The sequence below is a fragment of the Nanorana parkeri genome, unplaced genomic scaffold, assembly GCF_000935625.1.
Source record: "Nanorana parkeri isolate BGI_ZX_2015 unplaced genomic scaffold, ASM93562v1 scaffold187, whole genome shotgun sequence".
NCBI classification, from domain to species: Eukaryota; Metazoa; Chordata; class Amphibia; order Anura; family Dicroglossidae; genus Nanorana; species Nanorana parkeri.
This window is the reverse complement of record NW_017306455.1, coordinates 1540437-1566745: the sequence shown is the minus strand read 5'-3', so window position 1 is coordinate 1566745 and position 26309 is coordinate 1540437. Positions and strand designations below refer to the sequence as shown.

Below are 26309 nucleotides of genomic sequence, written 5' to 3'. Positions count from 1 at the left end.
ATTCTGACCATGAATGCCCAGGTTCCTACTTTTCTGCACTATGATAGTGCAACCAGCTTTGCCTCTCCTGTACATGAAATCACTTTTTTCACAGGAGGCAGCACATCTCATGCCTTAATGAGGATGGAATTGGTTGTTCTTCATGGATCTTTTCAACCCTATATGAGAGCAAAAGTCTTCCAAAGAATTGGAAAGCAGCTTCCAGCTTATGCTATTTCCTGGATTGTGAGGACAAATATACAAGCCTACAGACACAGAGAGCTGTCTCCTCTTACAAGGCTGTCAATGGCCCATCTCCCATTAACTTCATTCAGCATTAAAAGGTGGATTTATTGGCTGCTTCCACCACAGAGTATTGATCTCATGCCTTTGCTACTGTCTTAAAGCTGAAGTTAATTCTGCTTATACTTTGCCTTTCCTGGTCTGCCACCTTCATCAATAGGCTAATTATTATTATTATTATTATTATTATTACGGTACCTAGTATTTATATAGCGCCAACAGTTTGCACAGCACTTTACAATATAAGGAAGACATTACAATCACAATACAATTCAAGACAAGATGGTAAGGAGGGCCCTGCCCCTGAGGGCTTACAATCTAAGAGGAGGGGGAATGAAATGATGAAACTATTAAATAAAAATAGGTTTTAAAGAGGTTAAATAAAACCTCTCAATTTTTATTACTTTAGTACCTTGATGGGTGGATGCCAGTCTGGAGGAGCGAATGTTCCTAAGCAGGATGCTTTTGCATGTGGACCACCATAGGTAATGCCAACATGTGATGCTGAGCCTCCATGATTGAAAGAACTGAAATCCAATGAATGATAGGGGCAGGCCAGGGACAGACAGGCTGGAGAGGAAGGAGCTAGATGATGCAGGACGTTTTTCAGTCACAGTTTTGCATGGGCTTGGGTGACCTTTAGTGAACTGGGTTCACACCAGGCCCCCGCACATCCTTACTGACAAGAAACATGCAGTCAGAGGGAAAAGCAGAGAGGTGACCTCATCATTCTGTTGCTGCTCCTTCACTGCCCAGTCACAGGAACCTGATCAAGGTATATTGTACAACTGCAGTAGAAAAAAGTCAGGTCACAAGCCTGGCTATGGTGTGTAGGGTGTATAAATCTCAGGAATGGATGGAAAGAAATACAAATCCATTGGCAGATAAAAGAGCTCTCATATACGTATTGCATCTGTGTATTTTGATTGAATATTGACGATATTGAATTATCATATCAAACAGTTGAAATGTGTGTGGCCATTATTAATCACAATTTTGATGAATTCTTCCCTTACGGAGGAGAGCACAAACTGTTATCAAGCACCGCTACTAAATAGTGGAGACATTAGGTTGGACATTAGCATTAGAAGGGGGTTAGGTGTGCATATGCCCCTGGTTTCTGTTATTTTAGACCAAGCTCCATCTACAACCAATCTATCACATTTGGGTAGACTTGTCCCTTTAGATGTTCTGTACCTAAACAAGGGATAAGCCTTCCTGTGCATGGAACCAGAGCTCATTACTAGGAATGCCATATTCCATGCATCAGGCTGCCTGGAATGTGACCAAGTTCTGTGCAAATTCTTAGAGAGGCGCTAAGCCAATTATAAAAGGGGGTGAAGGGTGTTCAACTATCTTTTTGGTAAAATAATACTTTCCAAGGTTAGTTTAGAACTTTCCTTTTCTTAGTACACCTGCTGTACCCCTTATGAAGGTCTCCTACTGTCCCTGCTTTTTATATTTTATAGTCCCTTTATATGCATCAGCTCTTACTAAACAAGGGATAAGCCTTCCTGTGCACGGAACTAAAGCTTATTGCTGGGAATGCCATATTCCATGCATCAGGTTGCCTGAAACGTGACCTCAAGTTCTGTGCAAATTCTCAGAGAGTCACTAAGCCAGTTATAAAAGGGGGTTAAGGATGTTCAAAGTCTTCTCAGTTGCAAGGAATACAAATCTGAATTGTTCTGGCATGTATAAAAAAGATCGTCGCTAGCAGAAGTTTTCATGCCATCAAAAGCTAAATGTCTTGTGTAGAAATGTTTATATGCTATAACTTTTTTTTTTTTTAGAGAGTTTTTGTCTAATGAAATCTGTGAAATGCAAGGAGGAGATTGATGGGTGCACAGCAGAGTGCAGTGAATGAGAAGGGGGGTGGGGGGAGGGGTAGAGAGGAATACTGAAGATGAAGATGGAGGGGAGGAGGAGAATGGTCCTCACGTGTCTCTATGTTAATACTGGATCTCCCCACACGCACACATTGCAGATCCAGCATCCCTTTGCACACACATCTCCGCACTACACCCCGATGGTAACAGGCAGACAAAGGACCCGGGCTGATGTCCACTGTAGCAGTGCTGTGTGTCAGGCTGCCTGCTGTCCCTACCTGTCCCCTTTCCCCGGGGCTGAATGGTTATGTATGAATGATGTGTCTAGCGCTGCTCTGGGTTGTAGCTGCTGTGATCTTTGCCATGTCTGAGCTGGGTGAGTATGATGCTGCAGGAGATGGGTGGGCAACCTGCCATCCTCTCCATCACTGCCTGAGACTTGAATGTGTCATTTCTGCCCCAGTTACCCCAATCTTTCCACCCCCGGTTTGCCCATCTGCTGTCTTTCCTGCTGCAACTCCGCTTGTGTCACTCATCATATTCAATTCCCAGCATTTCCATCCTTTACTCATGATCACTAGGGAGATTCTCTGTTTCTCATCATTTCTGTACTGCTCTCACGGCTCTTCGTGCAGCAATTATTCCTTCTCTGCATCCATCTTCCAGCTTTTCTCTGTACCTGCCATTCACAGGAACTGCCCCCCTCCTAATTCCCCTATCCAGAACTTCCATACCTGATGACTCTCTGTATCCCTAATTCCCAGGGCCACCGTTTTCCTCTATCCTTAATTTTCAGGCACACCCTCCCTCTTAACTCCTAGCATCAACAGTTCAACACAGGCTCATCAACAGGCTACCATTTCATGGTTCCTCTAAAGTCCAGACGCACTGTCTCTCTGCACCCTTAATTTCCAGGCCACCATCTCTCTGTACCTTTAAAGTCCAGACCCACAGTTTCTCTGTACCCCTAATTTCCAAGTCCACCATCTCTCTGTACCTCCATCTTCCAGACCCCCCACTGTCTCTCTGTACCCCTAATTTCCAGGCCACCATCTCTCTGTACCTCCAAAGTCCACACCCACCATCTCTCTGTACCACTAATTTCCAGGCCCGGCATCTCTCTGTACCTCTAATGTCCAGACCCACCATCTCTCTGTACCCCTAATTTCCAAGCCCGCCATCTAATCGCAGCTCTAATTTTTAGACCAATCTCCTGCTACCTGATTCCCAGACGTACCATATGTTTGTAACCCCCAATTCCTACATCCAGCTTCCTTTACCTAATTTCCATGCCCACTATCATCTCTACCCCTAATTTAAAGACCTACTATCTTCTGTGCCCCAAATCCGGAGGCAAACTATCTCCTTGCTGCTCAAATATCTAGATCCTTCTTACAGACGCTAATTCCCAAACCTACTATCTTCCTAAACCAACACCTTATATTACAACCTAAGGAGTTATTCTTTTCCTGTGACCAGGATCAGACCACTTGCATGAGTTCTCTTGTACATCCTTTCTAATTGCCATGTCTCAGTCCTCTCCTACCTGACCGTTGTGCCCCTGGTCTTTCTTTTGATTCCCCGTGCCCCCCTTATTTCCAGACCTCCATTTTCCCTGACTTGTTTTCCCATGTTCCAGATCACTCCCATCACGTCTGTTTTCTAGCTACATTCTCCCTGTACCCCAGATTTTTAACCCTTCACCTACCTGTCTTTCTCCAGAGCCCAAATGAACCTATAGTAATAAAAAAGAGTCTGTGTGATTGCTGGTTTAGCTCGATCCTGAATGTAGCCCAGATTCTTGACCCATGTCACCCCTGTGCACCAGTTTCTCCCCCCTTGTGTATCCTATATTGTATACCAATTATTTTCTGTATAATCTAGAATCTTCCCACCATGTACCTCCTGGCTGCCTCTGCTTTCTTCTCCTGTACCCGATATCCTTGCATTCCACCCAGTTTCTCCATCTTTCATACGTTGCCATCCCACTTGTCTGGTATAATTACTTGATCCCTGTGCATGATTGACTCTCATCTTTACTTCTTGTTGCTGCTATAAAATAATGTACTGAACCGGTAAGGGTTAAGGATCAGAGACATTCCCCCGTTTAGTATTTTAGTGGGGAGCAACTCTAGACAAGCACACAGGAGGTATGATATCGGCAGCATATTTTGCACTGTTTAACCCTTTGTAGGTGCTCTGATTGCCCTAGAAGCCGGTGTTCAGCTGCGATTATTCCTGGAAGGAGCGGGGCTCCCCTGCCTCCCCTCATGCATTCAGTAACATCAACAGATATACTGCAATGCATCAGGTAGATCTGTGCAATGCTGGGAGGAGGGAAGAGAGAGGTAGCTGATTAGAGGAGAGGGGTGGAGGCTTGTTAGAAGGGAGAGGAGGTAATTCTACAGGTTCTCCTGGCATAGCAGGTGATTGGTACAAGTGCAGGCTGGAATGGTCATTGGATTTGGTAGCTGGACAGGTGCTCTTACCATTGATCCCTGGCCTGCCACACATGTATTTACATCTATTTGTAGCTGTTACTCTGCATCATCCTTCTCATACTCCCCACTCTTCCATTGCTCTAATTTGCTTCTTGCAGTCCTAGAATTATCCTTCATCCTTTATTTGTAATGCAAATGTTTCTCCTACCTTCTTTTGAAAAATGTTACAGTGCAAATGTTTTACGGGAAGCCTGCCATGAGAAAAATATGGATACCGCCATTGCTGCTTTCCTTCTGACAGTGCTGGTTGATATGTTGATCCTCTGTCTTTGGCTTGTTCTGAGTCACTGGCAGAGCAAGCATGCCGATCAGGATGTCTCACCTCCCTCTCACTCTAGGCTTAGACTTGTTGCAGGTTAGTGATTCAGTATTGACGCCAAAGAGAGCCAAGCAGCTAGCATTATCAGGAGATTGACAATGGCAGCCTTTAAAGTGAATGTCCGGGCAAAATAATTGAAGACATATGCAGCACATCTCTGCCAAATAATCACATTTCCCAATGCTTTGTCTCTTTTAAAGAAAAATAACCGTTTATCTACCAGAAATGCACTTGCCTGCAAAGTCCTGTTGTGGGCCAACGACACACAGCATTTTTGTGGACTGAGTGGTGTCAGCCCTGCACAGTGTTGTTTGCTTTCTACTCAACCAGTTCCACAATTAGTTCTCTACAACAGCGTTTCTCAACTTTTTTTTGTCACAGCACCCTTTAAAAGTGTGCAAAACCTCAAGGCACCGCAGTGTAAAATGTCACACATTTTAAGGGGGACCCCATGCAAGACCACACCAAAAAAAAAAAAAGGGTTTCCCCCTTCCCATTGAGGTTTCCATCTCTTCACATCAGAGTTACCCCTTTTCATCAGAAGCGCCCTCTTCACATCAGTCTTCATTCCCCCTTTCACATCACAGTTCCTCTACCACAAGGCACACCAGGGTGCCACGGCACCCTAGTTGAGAAAGGATTCTCAACAACATAAATATATTTTTGCTGTTCTTGTCATCTTTTCTTGTCGGGGAGATTTCCCTTTATTTCCTGTGCCAAAGACACAAGAGCAGGTGAGAGGTAATCTCCTGAAAGTGAGGGAACTCTTCTCTTTTAGCTGCCTCTAGAAGAAGTGTCTATATTTGAACATTTCTCCTCTTTTTCCCGTTCTGCTGAAAATGCACAATTTTGCATTTCCCATCACTTTCAATCCTCATGACAGAAGAAGAGTGAATATTTCCAGCAGGGACACAGACAGAGATTAAAAATGACAGAGGTTCTAACCTGTCACCACTCCTCCAAGACAAAAAAAAGGCTTTACATGTGTCTCATGATGGAAATATGGGTTTTGATGTTGCTTTCTAGGCAGTTCTTGCCTTGTATGCTAATCTATTGGCTTCGGTATTTTGAGTTATTGACCTAGAGCAAGAGTGCAGAGCAGAAAGGCAGAGTGAGGTGAAATCTCCCAGTCGGCAACCTTTTTTCCGGGTCAGTATCTTGGCTAGTTCTTCCTATCCTATAGTTCTTCCTTCTTATCTTGGACAGTAAATTCTTCCTATAAGAGAAACTGATTGGCCGTGTAGTGAGATATGTTGGAAGAGGATTCTCTGTATTGGCTATTTCCGCAGATTAGGATGACAGCTGTCTCTTGGGCTTTAAGCCTTCTGCATATTGCCCTATGAAGGAAAGGCAAACAGCTGGGTTGGAAATTTTAGGCCAGTAGTTATTGCTTTCTAGCTTGCCAGCAGTATTGTACGGTTTTGCAGTTCAGATAAACATTCAGTTACAGATAAGAAAAAGAAAGCACCTTACGGAGACCCCATGTTTCCACCGCTCATCATAGACGATTGATGGGCAACCTTGGCACCCTAGCTGTGTTGAAACTACAAATTCCATCATGCCTGTAGCTGTTAGTCTTGCAATGTCTCATGGGACTTATAGTTCCACAACAGCTGGAGTGCCGAGGTTGCCTACCCCTGCCATAGAAATGATAGAAGAGTCAGACATGTATGAATGATGACACCTTTCAACAATGTGTCCTGGGTCAGTTTCTTGACTAATCAAGAACGTTCTAGCTTTCCCTTTTAGGGTGCCGTGGAACAGATATCTTTACCAACCAAGTTCCTTTGTTGCCTAAGAACATCTGGTGTGGCTCCTGACTTCCACAGGGGTGCCTCAAAATTTTGTGATTGTGGGACTGTGAAGTGTGAAGGGGACTGAAGACTGAATTGAAGGGGGCTCCTTATGTGAAAGGGGGGCTCCTGATATGAAGGCTGGTTACTGATGCAAAGATTGACTCTGATGTGAAGGGAGGAAAATCTTGATTTAAAGGGGGCACTTTGATGGGGAAACCCATTTTTTGTGTGTTTTCATGTGGGGTCCTCCTTAAAATCTATGACATTTCAGACTGGGGTGCCTAGAGATTTTGCATATGTTAAAGTGTGCTGTGACTAAAATAAAAGGTTAAGAAATGTTGCACTAAGGATATAATTTTGGAAGCTGCCAATGCTAACTTGTTTTTGATGGATAGGATAGGCAGGATTTGGGGCTGTCATCCTCATCTGTGTTTCATTTTTTAGTGAATCTCTAACCAAGGACATGTATGCAGGTTGTGAACCCAATTATCAGCTGACATTGGTACTGTATTTTGGTTGTATGGATACTGTACGTCATGGGTCTTTGGTGCTTACAATGCCATCCAGCCATGGATATGTTATCCTAGCATGGCTTGGCCCTAAACTGTACCTGGTAGACGTGGTAGCCCATTGCAATAGCAGGCTGCTTTGCAGAGTGCCCCCCTAACGCCCAGGGCCGGTGCTGCCGCTAAGCAGCCGCCTAGGGAGCACTGCTGCCTAGGGTGCAGCCTCCACCACTCACCCCCCACCCCATGGTGCCCCCCCATCTATTTTAAATTGCAAAAGCCAATGGCAGACTGGCTATTGCACCCATTCAATGAGCAGAGGAGCGGAACTGAGACAACTTTTTCTCTTTAATAGTCAGTCTGCTATTGGCTATTTAAAAATAAAATAGCCAATAGCAGTCTGGCTATTGCTCCCAGCTGCTTACATTCACCTGTCGCCTGCGGAAGCTAGCCGGCAGGAAAATAGAGCCGTGCGGGGGGAGGCATTGGCGGTTGCGCCGCGGGAGGGGGGCTGGGGGGTGCAAGTAGCTGGTCTTGTCTAGGGGGCAAAATAGTCTAGCACCGGCCCTGCTAACGCCCCAAACATGTTCTGCAGATATTGACTTTGGTTACAAAGTCAGAGCTTCATCTAGCCCCTTGCTCTGCTATTGACCTATCACTGTGATGGGTGACCTCGCTAGCCAATAGCAAGGCACAGGGCGACAGAACAAAGCTCCAGTTTCCTAGATAGAGTTGATATTTTGATACCAGAGCATTGCAGGTCTCAGGACTGCTGTGGATAATGTGCAGGCAGCTGAAGGTGCTCACTATTGTTCCTCAATACTGTTTTACTAGAGGTGTGTGTTCCACAGGTTTTTACTAAAAAGGAATTCTGGCCTTACTGGAAGAATTTTGTTTTAAAATGAGGAGTTGTAGAAACAGCTAAGCATAGTTAACTTTGACCTGTATTTCGTAAAGCAGGAGATCAGCTGATGACTTAGTCCTTTATGTGACACCTTGGAAAATGCTATGACTATGAATCCTCCTTCCATACCTCATGTTAATTGACAGCACAATTTTGCAGAACTTAAGGGGGAGCCTCCCTTTAAACCCCTGGGGAACACAGCCCTATGGGAGTTTAAACTCTGGGGTGACATCTCTGTTCCTGAGCTATGAAGACCACCCACCTACCTACCTACCTACCTACCATGGCCATTATAAAGCAGTCCTGCATTTCTAGTGAGGATTTAAGAATGGTTTTATAGTACTGCAGGAATTTAAAAACATATAAGTAACCAGTAATTCAGATATTCAATGTGTACACCCATTGCCTCCACTTTTAATGCATTTGAGCTTCCCTTACAGGTTGCAATCTGATTGTACAATGTCCTTTAGATCTGCAAACCACTTGGTAGAATGAGAGACTTCATGATTGGATACAAAATGAATGGAGTGTTTAGGCCCTCACACGATCTTGGTAAACCTGAAAGAGGCTGTGAAGGAGATTGTTTATTAAGATTGTAACCTGTATGGCCAGCTTGATGAAAGATGCATCAGACGATACAGGATGGTGAAGTAGAGGTTGTGCACCATGTGGGTCAGATGGTTTGTCTGCCGTCTTGTATATCTCAGAGCATAACCAAAAGGGACAATAAGAAAAATACCAGTGCATTGTAAAATATTTAGGTACTATGTAAACAATGTAAAAACTCATAACTCAATAAATGAAATTTCAGGATCATACCTGAAATATTCCACAAGTGTTGATGACCATTTAAGTTGAACTTGAGCACTTTTTGGCATTTAATGGTTTGTCCCTCATACTAGATAAGAAATGTCCGTTCTTACAGTATCTCTCTTTCTGTGCTTTCTGTATCAGGGTTTCCACTGGAGAACTCTTCATTCCCCACTGATACCGCTCAGCCTGAAAACATCACCCAATGGCACCATACCCTGGAACTTCCCCAAGTCACTTACCCCAGCAGATTGGTTGGGCGTACCTCAGGATCTGAGACCCCCACATATCAGTTGGACACCCGGGTCAGAAATGAGACCAATCTCAATCTGGTAAGTGTTTTTAGTTCACTGATGTAGAGCAATGCAGAATGTCATCATTAGCTTCATACTCGCGTCTTTTTTCTGCATCACACGGGAAGGTTTGTGTGTGCGTTTTAGTTATGTCTACATTTGGCTGTGGTACCTTGGCAGTCTCTAATGGTCTCCTGTGACCAATCTCTGATGATCTCTTTTGATGAGTTGGCAATCTGTGGCGACTCTTGTGACTTGTTGGCAATCTCTGATGATCTCTTTTGATGAGTTGGCAATCTCTGGCGGCTCTTGTGACCTGTTGGCAATCTCTGGCGGCTCTTGTGACTTGTTGGCAATCTCTGGCGGCTCTTGTGACTTGTTGGCAATCTCTGGCGGCTCTTGTGACTTGTTGGCAATCTCTGGCGGCTCTTGTGACCTGTTGGCAATCTCTGGCAGCTCTTGTGACCTGTTGGTAATCTCTGGTGGCTCTTGTTACCTGTTGGCAATCTCTGGTGGCTCTTGTGACCTGTTGGCAATCTCTGGTGGCTCTTGCAACAGTTGGCAATCTCTGATGGTGTCTTGTGACTCATTGGCAAACTCTGGTGGTCTCCTGTGATGCATTAGCAATCTCTGATGGTGTCTTGTGACTCATTGGCAAACTCTGGTGGTCTCCTGTGATGCATTAGCAATCTCTGATGGTGTCTTGTGACTCATTGGCAAACTCTGGTGGTCTCCTGTGATGCATTAGCAATCTCTGGTGGTGTCTTGTTACATGGAGGCAATCTCTGATAGTTGAATACATAATTGGATTAGATGGTGGTGTTTAGGCACCTGGAGTTCACCTTTACGTTATATAGTTCAATGGATTCGACATAGAGTCAATTCTAAGTTGTACCTGCACTAGAGGAGCTTACATTCTAATCATTAGTTTAGACATAAAAGCACACTCCAACACACTCTTTAGGGTCGTTTGGTCAGAGGTCAGTTAACCTACCAGTGTGTTTTTCAGTTAGGGGAGGAAAACCAAAACCACCCACATAAGTGCAGGGAAGACAGGCATGCTCCAAATAATGGGAACTGACCATGTGACTTGTGGCAAGACTTCCAGCTGCTTTGGCACCATGTCACCTATGTAGAACTATCAGTTAATCACAAACACAAAAGGCAAGTAACAGGTCAAGTGTTTGATGCTCAAAGCAGTGGACGAAGTGCAAGCTTTCACTTTTTGCCTTGCAGTATAAAAATATAAGATCTGGAATTGCTGTTGGCAACAACCCCTTTACTCTGAAAGGTCAGCCCAATTCATTTTGTATCCTGACTTGAGTACCGGTGACTGTGAGATGTATCATTCTCGGCATTCTTATACATGTCTGAAACTGGACGCACATTACTATTTGATTGTACAGTCTCCTTTTGGTTTACCAAGACTCACTAAGACTATGAATGGCGGACATGAAAATTATTTTTCGTACAAAATTTGTACGCTCATTCTGTTGTCTTGAAATATTGACAATAGACAGGGTTCATCTAATGGCAAATATTTGAGCTGTACAGATCAGTTTTTCTGGTGACGTTTGCCTGTTTCTTTAAACCAGATGTCTATGGGTAGTGTGACAGTGCCGGGCATGTTCACGTTAAAATAAGGTCTAAAGGGCATCCAGCGTCCCACCCATACCAGTTGAGGGGCTCCAGGAGGTATATTACACAGGAAGAAAAGTGGCTTTTCTGAAGGGCGTGGCAGGCACATGTGACCCCATGAGATGCTGCCTGATACAACTGCCTCCGGTTGCCTTATTATTAGATAAATAAAATAAGCAGGAAGGGTCTGCATCCCTCATAATGGTCACAGCAGTTATGTAGACTTGTCAACTCAAAGTAGAGATCACACCAATAGAGTCTCTATGGGATATAAGAGCTTGTCAGGTAGTGTAACACTCTTGCATCTACCAGAAAGTGAACTCTCCTATTTCAGTGGATTGATCCTTTCGGCAGGAAAGACGTGAAATTAGATCTCCTATAAATGTCTTTATTGTATTGTTCCTCATGCTCAGTCTTAGGTTACACTTAGGTAATACTTGGCTTTGGGAGTATTATAGTTGACTGGGAAAGCACTTAGTCTTGGCTGTAATTAGGTTCACATTGATATAGTTGGTATGATATGCTAGTGAGGCAAGCTGACCCGTGCCATTAGGCACTAAATTGTTACAAGGGGAGGAGAGGGCGAAGAATGAGGACATCATTTCCAGATTTAGTCTGCACGATTTACTGAAAGTCAAACAGGTGAGGTTCAGAATCTGGTAGGATGGTCAATGAGTCTTTGCTTTGTTCATCGTTGAACTGGCTCCACACTCTGCCCCTCGCACAGTTCTAAAGTAAGTGTCTTAGGAATTGGGTCCAAGCCCGAATTTGTTTTGGTGGTCATTGAGCTGAGCATTCACATTCTCCTCTGCGCCAGAAGCATGAAACGGCGGTGTTGATTCATTGCTAAAGGCAACATGGATAGTTTTCTTAGACCTTTAGAAGTGATGTTGAATCGGTTTTGTATCTTCCTGTTCTCTGAGATTTTATTAAACTTGCCCTTGTAGCGGGGCTATGCCTGCACTGCAAGGGTTCAGTGCTCATTTTGGTCTAGGGAAGACCTGGGCATTTTACAGCCTGCAGGCTGTATCCAGCCCCTTGTCTGTCCCTGTCCATCCTGCGGTCTGGAAACAGACCGATCACTGATATGCGTCGGGTAGGTCTGGCTGATGGTGGATGCGAGGCCGGTGCATCCACTGCAAGCCAAAGCCCAGCGCAGGTCATCGATCAGTCTGTGTGCAGACCGTGGTCCTCCTCATTCATTTGCTGCTAGTACCACTGGCATTTTAGCAACCAATTATGTCAGGGGCTCTTCTCCTCTGTGGTCATTGGTTGCTAGGACCATTGGCATTCTAGCAACCAATGATGCCAGGGGTTCTTCTCCTCTGTGGTCATTGGTTGCTAGGACCATTGGCATTCTAGCAACCAATGATGCCAGGGGTTCTTCTCCTCTGTGGTCATTGGTTGCTAGGACCATTGGCATTCTAGCAACCAATGATGCCAGGGGTTCTTCTCCTCTGCGGTCATTGGTTGCTAGGACAGCTGGGCGTTCCTCACAACCAGTGACAAATGTCTTCCCGCCCCCAGCATTACAGGAGGATGTCTGTAATGCTGAGGTGTCTGTCCTCTCCTGTAGGTCCACCCCTCCTCACCTCTCCACCTGTCAAGAAAAAAAGTCAGGCATGTGCCACATACCATGTGGGGTCAGTAAGGCTTCATTCAGGACCTGTTCACACCTCTGCGAGGATGAAAAAAGTAGTGCATACAATGAACACACGGTACCGTACAGTGTGGCAGGTGCGTGGCATGTACTACTTTTTTCAACCTCACTGCATACCGTATAGCGGTAACATGTGTTGCAGCACAGTCCATCGCATTGCAGGTAAGATGTGCATTTGGGATGCCATTTAAATGAATGACGATGCACCTGCCACACTGTAACGCACGGTAGGTGCATTGCGCGGTAGCCCCACTGTAAGTGTAAGTTTTGTAGTTCTTCCTTTACCATGTTCATACTCAGACACATTTAATATAAGAGTGCAATGCCATGCACAGAGTGCGGTATAGTATAGCAACCCATTTCCTTGTACTATGTCTTATCATCTTCTGTCATTGCAGTCAGCCCACCTCGCCAGTGTCAGCTTCCTGGTTCCAGCATTGCGGAGAGACTTCATCCTGGACTTGGAGCTGAACCAGTGAGTATGAAGACCTTCCTCTATTCATACAATGACGTATCAGAGTCCACAGGGCAGCTGACCAGATGTACCATCCACCTGTGCTGTGCTAGAATCAGACAGCCTCTGGGACAGCAGATTGTCACGCTGCAAGGCTGATACACGCTGATACCACAACATCACAGTACATACAACTTCAGCAGTGCAGTCTGTCAGCAACACTACACCACTCCTCTGTGTACACTGTGCTGTGCATTATATACTATACACCACTCCTCTTTGTACACTGTACTGTGCATTATTTACTATATACTCCACACTGATCCTCTGTGTACATTGTGTTCTACATAATATACTCCTTTGTGCTGTGCTAGTTATTCTTCACATTGCTCCAATCTGTACACTGTGCTGTACATTATATACTCTATACCACTCCTCTCTGTACACTGTGCAGTGCATTATATCTCCACACTGCTCCTCTGTGTGCGTTGTGCTGTACATAATTTACTCCTTTTTGCTGCAGAAATTATACCCCACACCACTCCTTTCTGTACACTCTGCTATACATTATATACCCCACACCACTACTTTCTGTACACTCTGCTATACATTATATACCCCACACCACTCCTTTCTGTACACTCTGCTATACATTAAATACTCCATATCATTTTAGTCTGGGCAGTGTGCTGTGCATGATATACTCCACATTCCTCCTTATTGTACACTGTGCTGTGCAGTACATATTCCACATCACTCCACTCTGTACATTGTGATGTATATTATAAACTCCACACTATTCTATAATGTGCTGCATATTATATACTCCACATTGCTCCACTCTGTACACTATCCCGCACATTAAATATTCTGCACTGCTTCACTCTGTACACTGCCCTGTAGATGAAATATTCTACATCGCTCCATGTGTTACCCTGTGTTGTACATTGTATACTCCATACTGCTCCACATTATACACTCTGCTGTATGTTATATACTCCACACTGCTCCACATTGTGCTTTAGAGTCTACACCCCATATTGCTCCTTTCTATGCAGTGTGTGGACTTAGACTCTAGCAGTTCTAAGCTCAGACTCTAAATGCTAAAAAAAATAGGTAACCACAGTGCAAAAAAAATTTATCCGCTACTGCCCGCAGCCTTCCTCCATGCAGCCTTCCTCCATGCAGCCTTCCTCCATGCAGCCTTCCACCCTCCTGCTGATCTTCATTACTTAATGACCCTGCCTTGTTCTGCTGTGTGTCTGTGTGGAGGCTGCCATATTGCTAGAGGATCAAGGCTTTGCTTCCTACAGTCAGAGTTGCTGCACTGCTAACTGGTACTCTGATAATGGGGTAATGATCAGGAAGCAGCAGATGAGGTTGAGAAAGCACAGATCCACAGAATGCAACAGAAGCAGGGAGATCCTAGCACTGCAAGTCCTCAGGTACAGCTTCCCCTCCAGCAAGGAGAACAGTGAGCTGCATAGCAGTCCGTGGCAGCAGTCCCCGAGATGATCTCACACTGCAGACATACAGCTGTAAAGCTGAGAGCATACACATTTCATATTTGCATTGTATAGGGCTTATCTATGATGCCTCTTTCTCTTTCAGCCATCTTTTATCATCTGGCTACGTTGAAATATACTACAACGATCACAACAATACTCGGGTGCGGGTGAGTGTTTCAGTAATGTCACCTGGGCAATGGGGTTTAATAAAGGACCTTGGTCTATTAGAGAAGCGGGATGCTGATTTAAAATGAGGAGCTGCTGGACTGGCTAATGATAACCATTCATAATTTTTACATCTTGTCCTTGTGATAGGAAAGAACTAACATGCAATTTATTCCACCTCTCCTTCACCACCTCATGCTGATTGACAGAACAATTAGAGGGGTAAATCTCCACAGCCAGCAATAAAGACCTCATGGAGGTTCTAACCCGTCACTGCTCTTCAAAACTGCATGTAAAAAAAGGTTTGCCTTTAGATGCACTTTAAACTTATTGGTTGTTTTTGTATTTATCACCTAGGGGGTGTATTTATAAATAGTTTGCAGAGCCATTTGTTCTACGAATCTCTGAACATTTATTCTGTGCAAATGGAGGCAAAAATGAATGTTCTTAGCATTAGTGAAATGTAATATAGGTAAAATACCACGTTATGGCCACTAGATGGAGCTGAAGAGCATAATGTAATGTAATACCACATTATGGCCACTGGATGGAGCTGAAGAGCATAATGTAATGTAATACCACATTATGGCCACTGGATGGAGCTGAAGAGCATAATGTAATACCATACCATTTATTTCTTATGTTCCTTCAGCTCCATCTAGTGGCCATATTGTGGTATTTTACCTATATTACATTCGATTAGGAAAAAAATTATACTAAGATGTTTGTTTTGCATCCATTTACACAGAACAAATGTTCACTGAGTTATCTGGGATGAATGGCTCTGCAAATTGTTTATATATAGACGAGCAGGCTGCGTTGTACATTTAGCTCTGCTTGCCCAAAGCAGGGCTAAATCTAGAAAATAACTACCTGCCAGGCGCTCGGAAATTCATGTCCCGGGCATCTGGCGATAGGAATCCCTGCTGCCCCTCTGCTTCCTGCTGCCCAGAGGCCAGACCCTGTATGCATGTGCGGTGGCGTGCAGGGAAACGCAGTTCCAGGGACGTGGTGTGAACAAGGCATTACTGATTCATACACTCGGAGCAAGTGTGCAAGTTAGTGAGTTCTGACGTACTCATTGCATGCTATGATTAAAGGGGGGCAGGCAACAAGCATCTCCAGAAGAAGGTCAGCAATGGCCGTTGACATATATCTCTCATTACAGGTTTCCTTTAAACCTCCAGCGTTCTGCCTTCACATTAATGAATTGGCTCTGGATTAATAACAGACTTGAAGAAGAAAAAAGAAAGTGTCTTTGGCATCCATTATTTATTGCTGGTGGAGAGCTGTGGGAAGGGGAGCAGCTCCTGGAGCTTTATGGATAAAATGGGTCATGGAGGGAGGTATGGGCTCTCACCGTGCAGCCCCCGACTTGGCACATCCAGTTCTCTCAACCGCGCCGCACTAATAAATGAATCTTCAGTTTACCTCGGGCCACGTTCTGTGGGAGGTGGAGGGACCCAGATATTGTTTTATCATTATTTCCACTCCACGTCAACACTTGGGCCCATTATATAACGAAAGGAAAATGTAGGCGCTGAGACAGAGGACGCGTAGAAGGCATCTTATTTCCACTGTGCGCCTTTCCCGTTCAGCGATGACCTACATAAAACAGGAACAAGGAGAGACTGTATGGGGGCAATGAGAAATGTATGTTCCTGATTGTACGTAGGCACGTAGGGGGCGTTCTTTTGTTGTATAGTTACTCTGTTGCAGCACCTGTCCTACCGATCACAGGCTTCTTCTATGATCTGGTTGAGACCTCAGCTGCAGCAAAGTATAGTAGAGAATATCAGCCCCAATGACCTCCTGCCTCCCCCGCCTCTCCTAGTGTTTCACCATTTCAGACATTTCTTTTCACGTTTACATTCATTTTTGCTTTTTTGTAGTGTTTAAAGCAGCCTTTCTCAACCCGGGGTGCCTCCTGGCCTCCCCCAGGGGGTGCCTCGAAATGTTCACACAGCATCATGCCAATGATTTGAAGAAGGCTCCTGATGTGAAAGAGAGAAATTCTGATATGAAACATCTCCTGATGTTAGGGAGGACTTTAATGTGAAGGGATGACTCTGATGTGAAAGAGATGGACTCTGATGTGAAGGGAGGACTCTGATGTGAAGGGAGGACTCTGATGTGAAGGGGACTCTAGTGTGAAGGGAGTACTCTGATAGAAAAGGATGACTCTGATGTGAAGGAAGGAATCTGATGTGAAAGGAGGACTTTGATGTGAAAGGAGGACTCTGATGTGAAGGGAGGATTCTGATGTGAAGGGAGGATTCTGATGTGAAGGGAGGGCTCTGATGTGAAGGGGGCTCTGATGTGAAGGGAGGACTCTGATGTTAAAGGAGGACTCTGATGTGAAGGGAGGAATCTGATGTGAAAGGAGGGCTCTGATGTGATGGGAGGACTCTGATGTGAAAGGAGGACTCTGTTGTGAAGGGAGGAATCTGATGTGAAGGGAGGTATCTTATGTGAAAGGAGGGCTCTGATGTGAACGGGGGACTCTGATGTGAAAGGAGGACTCTGATGTAAAGGGGGACTCTGATGTGCAAGGAGAGCTCTGATGTGAACGGGGGACTCTGGTGTGAAGGGAGGACTCTGATGTTAAGGGAAGACCCCACTTTTTTGTGTTTTTGCATTGGGTCTTCCCTTAACAACCATCCGGTATGGATTTTGGAAGGACCTTGTGTGGTTTTTAAAATTTACATATCTTAACATTTTAGACTGGTGCCGTGGCTGAAAAAATGGTTGGGAAATGCTGTTTTAAAGTATATGTATAGTCAAAACGGGACGAAGGATGATGTGACAACCCATCCACTGCCATAAAGCCAACGAAATATTGACTTTTGAGTCCTGCATACAAAGTTTCATTTTCTTCAAGCCCTGATGAAGGGGGCGGAGTACAGACCCCGAAACACGTTGGCTCTGTAAACAACTTCAATACACTTGTATCTGGACTATTACAGTTTAGTGCTTCAGTTCCAGACTCGAGCTGGGTATACACAGAATTTCGTTCAGAAATGTTGTTTTGGGAACATTGGTTTGATTTTCTAATAGTTCATTGTTGGCCTGGGGTCATAGCATTGCGGTTCTGATTGGTGTTTGTGTTTTGCAGAGTCCTGGTTCAGCGGGAGATCACTGCTATTACAGCGGTCATGTGCGTGGCGTAGAGGTGTCATGGGTCGCCATCTCCACCTGCTACGGGCTCAGGTGAGTGTTCCCAGCAAGATGCACGTTGGCTGGCTGTCAGGGGAGCTCTCTGCTTCTCTCTTAATGACTTCCTGCGATGCGGCTTGTGGCGCTGGGACATGTGGTGACAGCAGGAGGTGTGTGGGGGTGGCGGAACAGCGCGGAATGTTACTGTGGAACGCTCAGTTCATTCCGTCCTCCGTGTGGGAATCTGCTACTGACTCCTTATACTTCTGTCTGATGAGATCACCTGCTCTCAGTGCTCAGTCATTACTGTCACAACAGGGCAGACATCTCTGAGGTCACCTACTAGAAGGACAATGGATCACAGAGACAGCTGAACAGCTCTCAAGGGAATTGGATCTATATGCAGTAATGACATCACGCACTTCATAGCTGCTGGTGGTTTCCGGATTTCCAGGGACAGTACCAACGTTCCATATTTAAAGGAGAAGTACTGGAAGAGTAAAATACACTCTTCTTTATACTAAGAGCCGGCGTAGGACACTGCAACTGTCATGTCGGCTCTATATACCGGGAGCTAATCACTAAGCTCTCTGTCAGTCACCGATCCCCGCAGGTGCACTTGGCCTATTTGATCAATGGCCCGGTTGCATCGGCACGTATTCCGGTAGTCCATGTCGGAAGCGCACAAAGGACGGTGGCTACATTCCCATATACAGTGTATGTGATGTAGAGATGTAGAGCGAACATAGCCACCCTCCTAAATAATCTGTTCAGGGCAGATACTGTAACATAAAAGATGGAGCAGGTCACGGCTGTTATAGCATCAGGCTATGTTCACACCATGTCCGGAGCAGATCGGCAAATGCAGTGCAGTGCATTCTTGCCACGCTTTTACCGAGATTTTGCTGCTTTTTTAGCTTAAAATGGGTTTCTGGTGCAGTCCAGTGCGTTCCAGTGCATTTGGATGCATTTTTGATGATTTCCAAGCAATTCCAGTGCATTCCAGACCAGAGAAAATGAGACATACAGTATTTTTTTGGGTCTGGCGTGAACAGAGCCCAGAAATACCTTAGGGATGAATTGGGATGCTTTTTTTGGTCCGGGATCAAACTGTTCTAGCCTGGACTTGGTCCGGACATGACGTGAACAAGCCATCAGGCGGGCTGGCTCCAAATCAGCACCAAAGTGACCATACAAATTGTTTCAAATGTTGGCAGCTGTACATGTTTGTCTAAAGATGCTCATAGACATTGGATAGCAAACCTTGGATTCATGCTGGGTCTGATAAGAAAGTGCAGCACTAGCTTGATGTTTTCTAGCAGATTATATTAAGACGTTGCTGTCTTTGATGGAATGGGAGGGGGGGGGGGACTCAGGTCTACTTTTAGCACTATGGCTGACACTTTAGGCACTTTGCGATTTGCTTGGAGTGCCACCTGCTTGCTGAAAGTGGTAAATATGAAAAATACAGTACATACACAGTATTTCATATATGATCAAATATATTTAACATTTTTTAATGACTGAACATTGTAGAATAATATGAAGAAAAAAAACCCAATGGATTAGGGCAGCTTAGTGTAACATTCAGGGCAGTGTAATGTTCAGGAGCAAAAGGACTTGCCCTAAATTTGGAGCAAAGCCACACAAGCCAGAGCCCAGGGTGGCAGTATTTCAGGTGGGTGGTGCATTGCCTTGTATCATTAGTTCACATTTTTTATTGAAGTGTTGAGGGTAAAAAGCAAATTGGGAAAGTGGTAAAGACCACTGGTGGAAGACCTATTTACCAAAAGGCCCATTTGTCTCTCCCCCAATTCAACTAATTTCTAATGAAAAACAATCATTAAATACACGATAGATAGATAGATAGATAGATAGATAGATAGATAGATAGATAGATAGATAGATATGAGATAGATAGAAGAAAGATAGATAGATAGATAGATAGATAGATAGATAGATAGATAGGAGACTTGGATATTATAAACCAGTTGAATAGTTGGGGCATCAAAGAAGGTCTCTTGCTTCTCAGTCTGCTCTAGAAGTGATCAGTATCCAAGTATATGTAATAAGCCAAAAAAGAGGAAAGATGGGGCTTTAAAAGTGTCTACTAACTAATGCCAGGGAGTATGGTTCAACATAATGTCAAAAAATTCATCAATATAATAAAATTCATTTTTAATAAAGAAAATACATGATTGACAAGGTAAATAAAACATCTCATATTCAATTTAAAACATCACTACATAAACGGCATGTCACCTCTATGGAAATCATACAGATTAATATGCATAATAGCAATAATTCATCGTTTCTATATTAATTCATTACTTGAAAGTCAATAAACACATTATTCATCATATTAATGCAAATTCCATAAAATAATAATCTGTATTTTTTCCTTTTCTTCGACGCGTTTCGCCGTAGCTTCGTCAGGAAGTTAATAGAGGTAGCCTGTGAATTCCATATGAATATGATTGTAAGCAGTCAATGTTTGGACATAACCATTAGCCATTATCGCAATGTTAAAGCCAACAGATCAGGGACATCGGCACCAGCACTGCCTCAAAGAACGATCGAGTCGATCAAACAATGTGGAAGTGCTGGGGTGCAGACCATCCCCAATTAGGTGTAAACAGGGGAGTGGCCCGCTAGATCGATCAATCCCGAGTGGGGGAGGGAGTGTCTCCAGAATGCGAGTCATGTCCACCATATCCATTCATCTCACTGGTAGTAATGGAAACAAGAAGTTAGATAGATAATATAACATACTTTTTGGAAAGATATATGAAAATGATAGGGTCCTTAATATAAATTTGATTGGCAACCAGCTACAACATACTAAAAAATAAATAAAATGGTAAAAATTACTGGTGGTAGTGTGCTTATAGTAATAGTGTAGTTAAGCCCATTACTTTAGGTGATCGAAATTAAGGGGTATTGTCAAAAGAATGAAGTGATGCACAGTTGTGTGAGTGAGATGGGTCATGTGACTTTACACCCTATCCCCTGTAAATCAATACAAAACAGCAAGCTTGCCCTAATCATCTTAGACAGCCCTTAAATTTTGTAACCCATAACGACGACCTGGGCAGGCCATCAAAACAGCTCTGTGAACATATATAAATGTTACTTTTTTGGGTGTGATATTAACTACGTAAGTGTATAAAGTGGATGTGCATAAAGTATAAATTAGAGCAATGTTGCAGTGAGTGCCAAATAATCAAGTACACTAGATCCAAACTCCGTATGGATATTCAGCTTGATATAGTGTATATTGAACTATCCACACATTGTATGTATATTAAATAGATAAGTTAAACTTCCATACAGATCGTATTATACTCTTACCTATGCATTAGTATTTAGTGTCGATCCCAGGAAAGAATGGGTGTCTTCCACCCTGGTACATTGTAGTAAAAAGAGATATATGTATATATAAGTATATGTAATAGCTGGAGGTGACCTCAGCACCTGTCCAGTCCACATATACCATAAATGAACCCTTACATTCCAGAGGGCCCTTGTGCAGCTGCACGGTATGTACAAATGGTATGTCCACCCCCAGTGTGGTCCGTCCTACAACCGGAGTTCTCCTTGTATGGTTCACTTTGCTGGAAGTTTGCCGCTCTCAGTTACCTAAAATTGTCCACTTAGTGTAAAAGTGCCCCCTGAGAGCATTAATGTGGAGATACCTTCTCTCCTACATCCTGGCTGTGACCTAATAGTATGATGGTTCTCTTGGTGCCCCTACCCAATGACAGAGCAGACAGTAATACAAATCGCAGGAGGTGGCATGCAGTCAGAGAAGAATGTAGAAGTGCATTCTAGATTAAGAATGTAGCATCCACGTGTCTCACTTGTCTCTTTGTATGTAAGACCTTTGTGGCAGGGCCACAATCCTTTTGTTCTTGTCTGGCTTTGATCGCAAGCTTTTTGCTCTAGCAGTAGCTGAAATCATTTTGTGTTGAGACCTCATTGATTCACCTATTCTTTTACTTCTGTCACTGGTTATATAGGGAGGTATCAGGATATGTGTTGTTTCTGTATCATTCAGTCTCATTTTCTGTATCTATTGCAGTGGGGCATTTTCAGATGGGATGTACACCTATACCATATACCCCCAGGAACACAGCACCGAGGTAAAAGTGTGTCTTTCTGTCTGTTTCATCACAGGACATTTTGATGCTTACTCATCCCAAGCTGGAAGATCATATCATTGCAGGGACGATCAAATACCCATGGCACAGTATTAGTGGACCTCTGGTGTTCTTCTGGTATATTAAGTCAGATCTTTAACTTCTAGAGAGTTACATGTGCCCATTCTTTCAGGTTTTATGCTGTCTCCTTACATGAGCCCACTCCCTAGCTCAGTTTATTTCGGAGGCTGGCGGGTAGCAGACAGCACAGCGTGGCTTTTGGCTGTCCAGAGACCAAACCCAAGCTACCTTAGAGCTTAGTGAGCTACTAGATATCAAAAGTACATACAAGTTGCAGTTTTAGATTTGCAACTACCACAGACCAGTAATTACTAGGAGTGATATTTGTAGCTTTAGAATATCTCATGCTGCTGTGTTGAGGAATTTAACCCTGTGACATTAGGTAAAGTTGACCACTTAAGAGTTCCAAGGCTGTAGATAACAACCACCAGGTCCCTGTTGTATGATTTTTATGATATCTCCTTGTAATAATGATATATCATTGTGACACATTTGTATTGCTTGATAACATTACATTGTATAGGACCAGGGTTGTCACTCCAGCTGTGGTGAAACTACAAGTCCCATGAGCCATTGCAAGACCAGAAGCCACAGGCATGACTCTCAGAGGCATAATGGGATTTGTATTTTCACAACAGCTGGAGTGCCAAGGTTGCCTACCCCTGGTATAAGAAGTCATTTCCATTTAATTATCCTTGTTCCCATATAGGGGGTAATGCCCCTTTAATTGTTTGCTACCTATACCAATGCAATAGGTCGAACAGGATGTGATTTGTCTTTTCTCATTGCCTTCTGCCTTTCGTGTATGACGGGAGCTCTGGAGGATTTGTGCAATGCTCTCAGCTAACTCCCATGACAGTGCTTCCATATTTATTGCCTGTTTCCTGTCTCTACCACCTGCAAGATACGGACTCTTTGCTACTACCTACAGGCAGTCACGCTGTATATTTTTCCTGGATTTTAAGAAAAGAAAATGTGTCTGTATTGCCCATGGCAGCCAATCACTAGCTTGCTTTTCATTGTTATACACTGAGCAGGCTGAGAATTAACAGTCCCCAACAAATGTGGTTCATATCCGGTCCCCTATATAGTGCCTATTTCTGAATTATATTCAGAAGCCCACAAGTTAAATAATTATTGATGTTCTCATCTTCATTGGCTTCAGACCATCATGCTCCAAAAATACAGCCCTTATTATCACCACAAGGTTTATTAATAGAATCCTCATCGTGTGTGTAAGTTTATATATTATAGGAACCTATTGAAATGGTGACATTGGGCCAGCTGAGCTCCGTGCTGTTGTATGTATTATGTTATATGTGGATACATGACATTTATTCAGCTGATTTCTAGTTATAGAGGTAGCAGGTTACTGTTCAGGTCACTGAAATTCCATTTCTCCTCCACAGAAGTCTCTGCCATGGCCTCATGTAATTCAGCGGACCAGGACGTGCGCAGAACCAGGTATCCAAAACCCCCAAATGCAGGGGATGGCGGATTTTATTCAGAAGTACATACAGTATGTGTTGTAGTTCCTCCCAGTTAGTTAATACATGGTTTGTGAATGGTGAGTATCAATAGTGCTAACATGCATTGTCGCAACTTCCTGGCTATAAATCCTGATACATTCCTCTTTCAGGACCTGTGGCCAGCTTAGGCAAAGATGTTGGGGTTAATGGAAACCCAAGAATAAAAATGTAATATATTGCAGATTGCCAGTCTTTAGATGTGGTGGCTGCATTTGTATTTTGTAGGATTTGTTTAATTCATTTCCACCTGTTGATTCTGCCAATAACACACTTCCTGTCCTGAGATGACAATACTAAGGCCCATTTCATACGTGCACAGATCTCTTGCTGATCAGTGCAGAACAGAACAGGATGTCACTCCTAGAGGATGGATGGAGGAAAAACTGAGCTGTATGGACCCATGTTAGGTCTATGGGCAGTCAGGTGTAAGTGGACATGAGTCCATTTACAACCAGTTACCTCAGATCAGGGTTAACTGGAGTGTTGGTGTGAGGGTTAGTGTTGGGGTTGCATGAAGGTTTGGTGTGAGGACCACAGGGAGATTTTGTGTTGGGTTACAGGGAGGGTTAATGTTGAAGTTGAATGTACACGCTAGTTGAAATGAAAACATGTGCTCTCGGTTGTACAATCCCTCTTTTGGCCAGATGACCCTATGGCAAGGGTTGGCAGCGACCAGATTTTGTCTTCCCCTTGGGGTTCTGAGCAATTCTTTGATTATGCTACACAGTGAGAACTTTAAGCCTATGATAGCCAGATAACATTTGCATGATATGTTCTCATTGTCTCTGCTCTGTTTTCCACAGACTGTGAGCACCCCACCGACATTCCAAGAAGCTCCAAAATTCGCAGGAAAAGACAGGTTGGTGTAATGCACATATCATCTATTGGTGAACATCTCTGAATTGCTGAGAACACTACAGGTGATGTTTTGCTGTCAATGACTAAAGCATCTTTTATGATGCAAAACAGGAAGACCTTATCACAAGCTATATGTATTTCCTAGTAACCTAAAATTTTAAAGGATCCTGGCCAATGTAATTGTATTATTTAATGTTCGTAAACTAGTCTATTTCTTTGTATATAACTTTTAGTCTATAAATATTTATAGTGCTTCCATTATACAGTGTTTACAGATCATTCTGTGTCTTATTAGAAAGCCCAGCAATAGCCACTCACCTTCTGACACTCTGTCTTACATAAAACATCAAATGAAGGCCAGAGGAGGGGGTCATGTGGCTCCTTCAACAGATCTACTTACAGCCTATTACAGCAAAGGTTGTGGAAAACGAACTGAATTACACCACCTTGTCGCTATTCATATACAATTTGTCACATTCATCTGGCATAAAGTTTAAATTTTTAGACTTAAAGATAAGTGCCCTGAGCAGCCAATTAGCTGACCCATGATATGCTACATGGAGATGGGGTGTAGGAAGACAACACATAACCCTTAGCAGGTTTTCACTGGTTCTGGGTATTCTGCATTTGCTGTTTATTGAGGACATTGGACTGGAAGTGGACGCATAAAGAAACTCTCAGCTTTCATCAATTGGTCGTCCACTGTCAGTTCTCAGTTTAGAGCTAGCCATGAATGCACAGTTACATCACCGCTAGATTACCAGTAGGCGCACTTTAATAAACTTAGTATGTCCATGGGTGGAATACATTGCAGACCCATGCTACTGTAAATACTTCAACCAATGATCACTAAGCTGCTTGTAAATCTGTGTTTGCACTTCTAGGTCCGCCAGATTGTACACTCTGCTTTGTCTGAAACCAAATACATTGAGCTCATGGTGGTCAATGATCGACGTTTGGTAAGTGACACAACAACCAGACAATGGTCATATGACTTCTACAAACTACTTGCTGGCTCCTAGACTGAATGGGTTCTGAATTCTCCAGAAATGTGCCCACCCCTTGTGTGTGCAGGGTGTAACAGTCACATCAGTCTTCTTCTAGCTGTCTACCAGCGGACCTCCCAGAACATGTCTCTAGGTCCAGCAAGGCAAAGCCTTTGCAAGTTACTTATGTGCATTACTCCACCCTCTGTATCAGTAATTAAGGCGCACCCAGTGGGCATTACGGGTAGGCCCGCCCATTTAATGAGGGAGTCTGAGGCTGTTGCATCAGGCGGCATCTCTTTGGGTCACGTTGGGTGTGGCCTCTCTGCTGCACAATGTTGCCCTCTTCCTGGGCAGAGCGTCCCAGATTGATAAGATCTGGGTGGGGAGATGTGTAAAGGCCATACACATATCCCTGCCTGGCTCTTACCAAACTGGGACCCTCTGGCCGGCGTCCTGCCCAGCTCCTGGCAACCAGGGATGTCACTGGTTACCAGGATGTGGGCGGGACGCCAGCCAGAGCACCCCAGGTCTGCATAGGTCAGCGTCATTATTGTGCACTACCACGCCCCCCCCCTACCTCAGGTGCCAAAAAGTCTAGGGACACCTCTGATTACAGGACATGCTTCAAACATGTTATATTGACGCCCGTGTGTATGTGTAAGTCCCTTTTGAAGCATAAAAGAAACAAGTTGCAATGAGAAATAGGCAATACAATCTATTTTATTTTTGTAATTTACAATTGCAACACAGCAGTATTTGTTAAATATCATCATTCATTTGTATTGATTTAAGGCTGTTCCTTGTTTTCTTCAGCTTGATCAGCGGCAGTCTGCGGGTCTTACAAGTAGTTTTGCCAAATCAGTGGTGAATTTAGCAGACACTGTAAGTACAG

At 43.9% G+C, this 26309-nt stretch overlaps 1 protein-coding gene across 2 annotated transcripts in view; it reads left to right on the top strand.

The window, feature by feature from the left end:
• The first annotated feature begins 2220 nt into the window (after window positions 1–2220).
• Window positions 2221–26309, top strand: part of ADAM11 (ADAM metallopeptidase domain 11) — a 45183-nt gene continuing 21094 nt past the window's right edge. Inside the window, exons 1-10 of one of the 2 annotated variants that reach the window (XM_018555180.1) lie at window positions 2221–2487; window positions 9092–9279; window positions 12937–13013; window positions 14604–14667; window positions 17781–17875; window positions 21903–21963; window positions 23454–23505; window positions 24374–24429; window positions 25313–25387; window positions 26231–26299. In XM_018555180.1, coding sequence (XP_018410682.1) covers window positions 2427–2487; window positions 9092–9279; window positions 12937–13013; window positions 14604–14667; window positions 17781–17875; window positions 21903–21963; window positions 23454–23505; window positions 24374–24429; window positions 25313–25387; window positions 26231–26299 — 798 coding nt within the window. In that variant the 5' untranslated portion in view covers window positions 2221–2426. Of the gene's footprint in view, window positions 2488–9091; window positions 9280–12936; window positions 13014–14603; window positions 14668–17780; window positions 17876–21902; window positions 21964–23450; window positions 23506–24373; window positions 24430–25312; window positions 25388–26230; window positions 26300–26309 lie in introns of those variants that run through there. The other variant, XM_018555182.1, reaches the window with a different exon arrangement.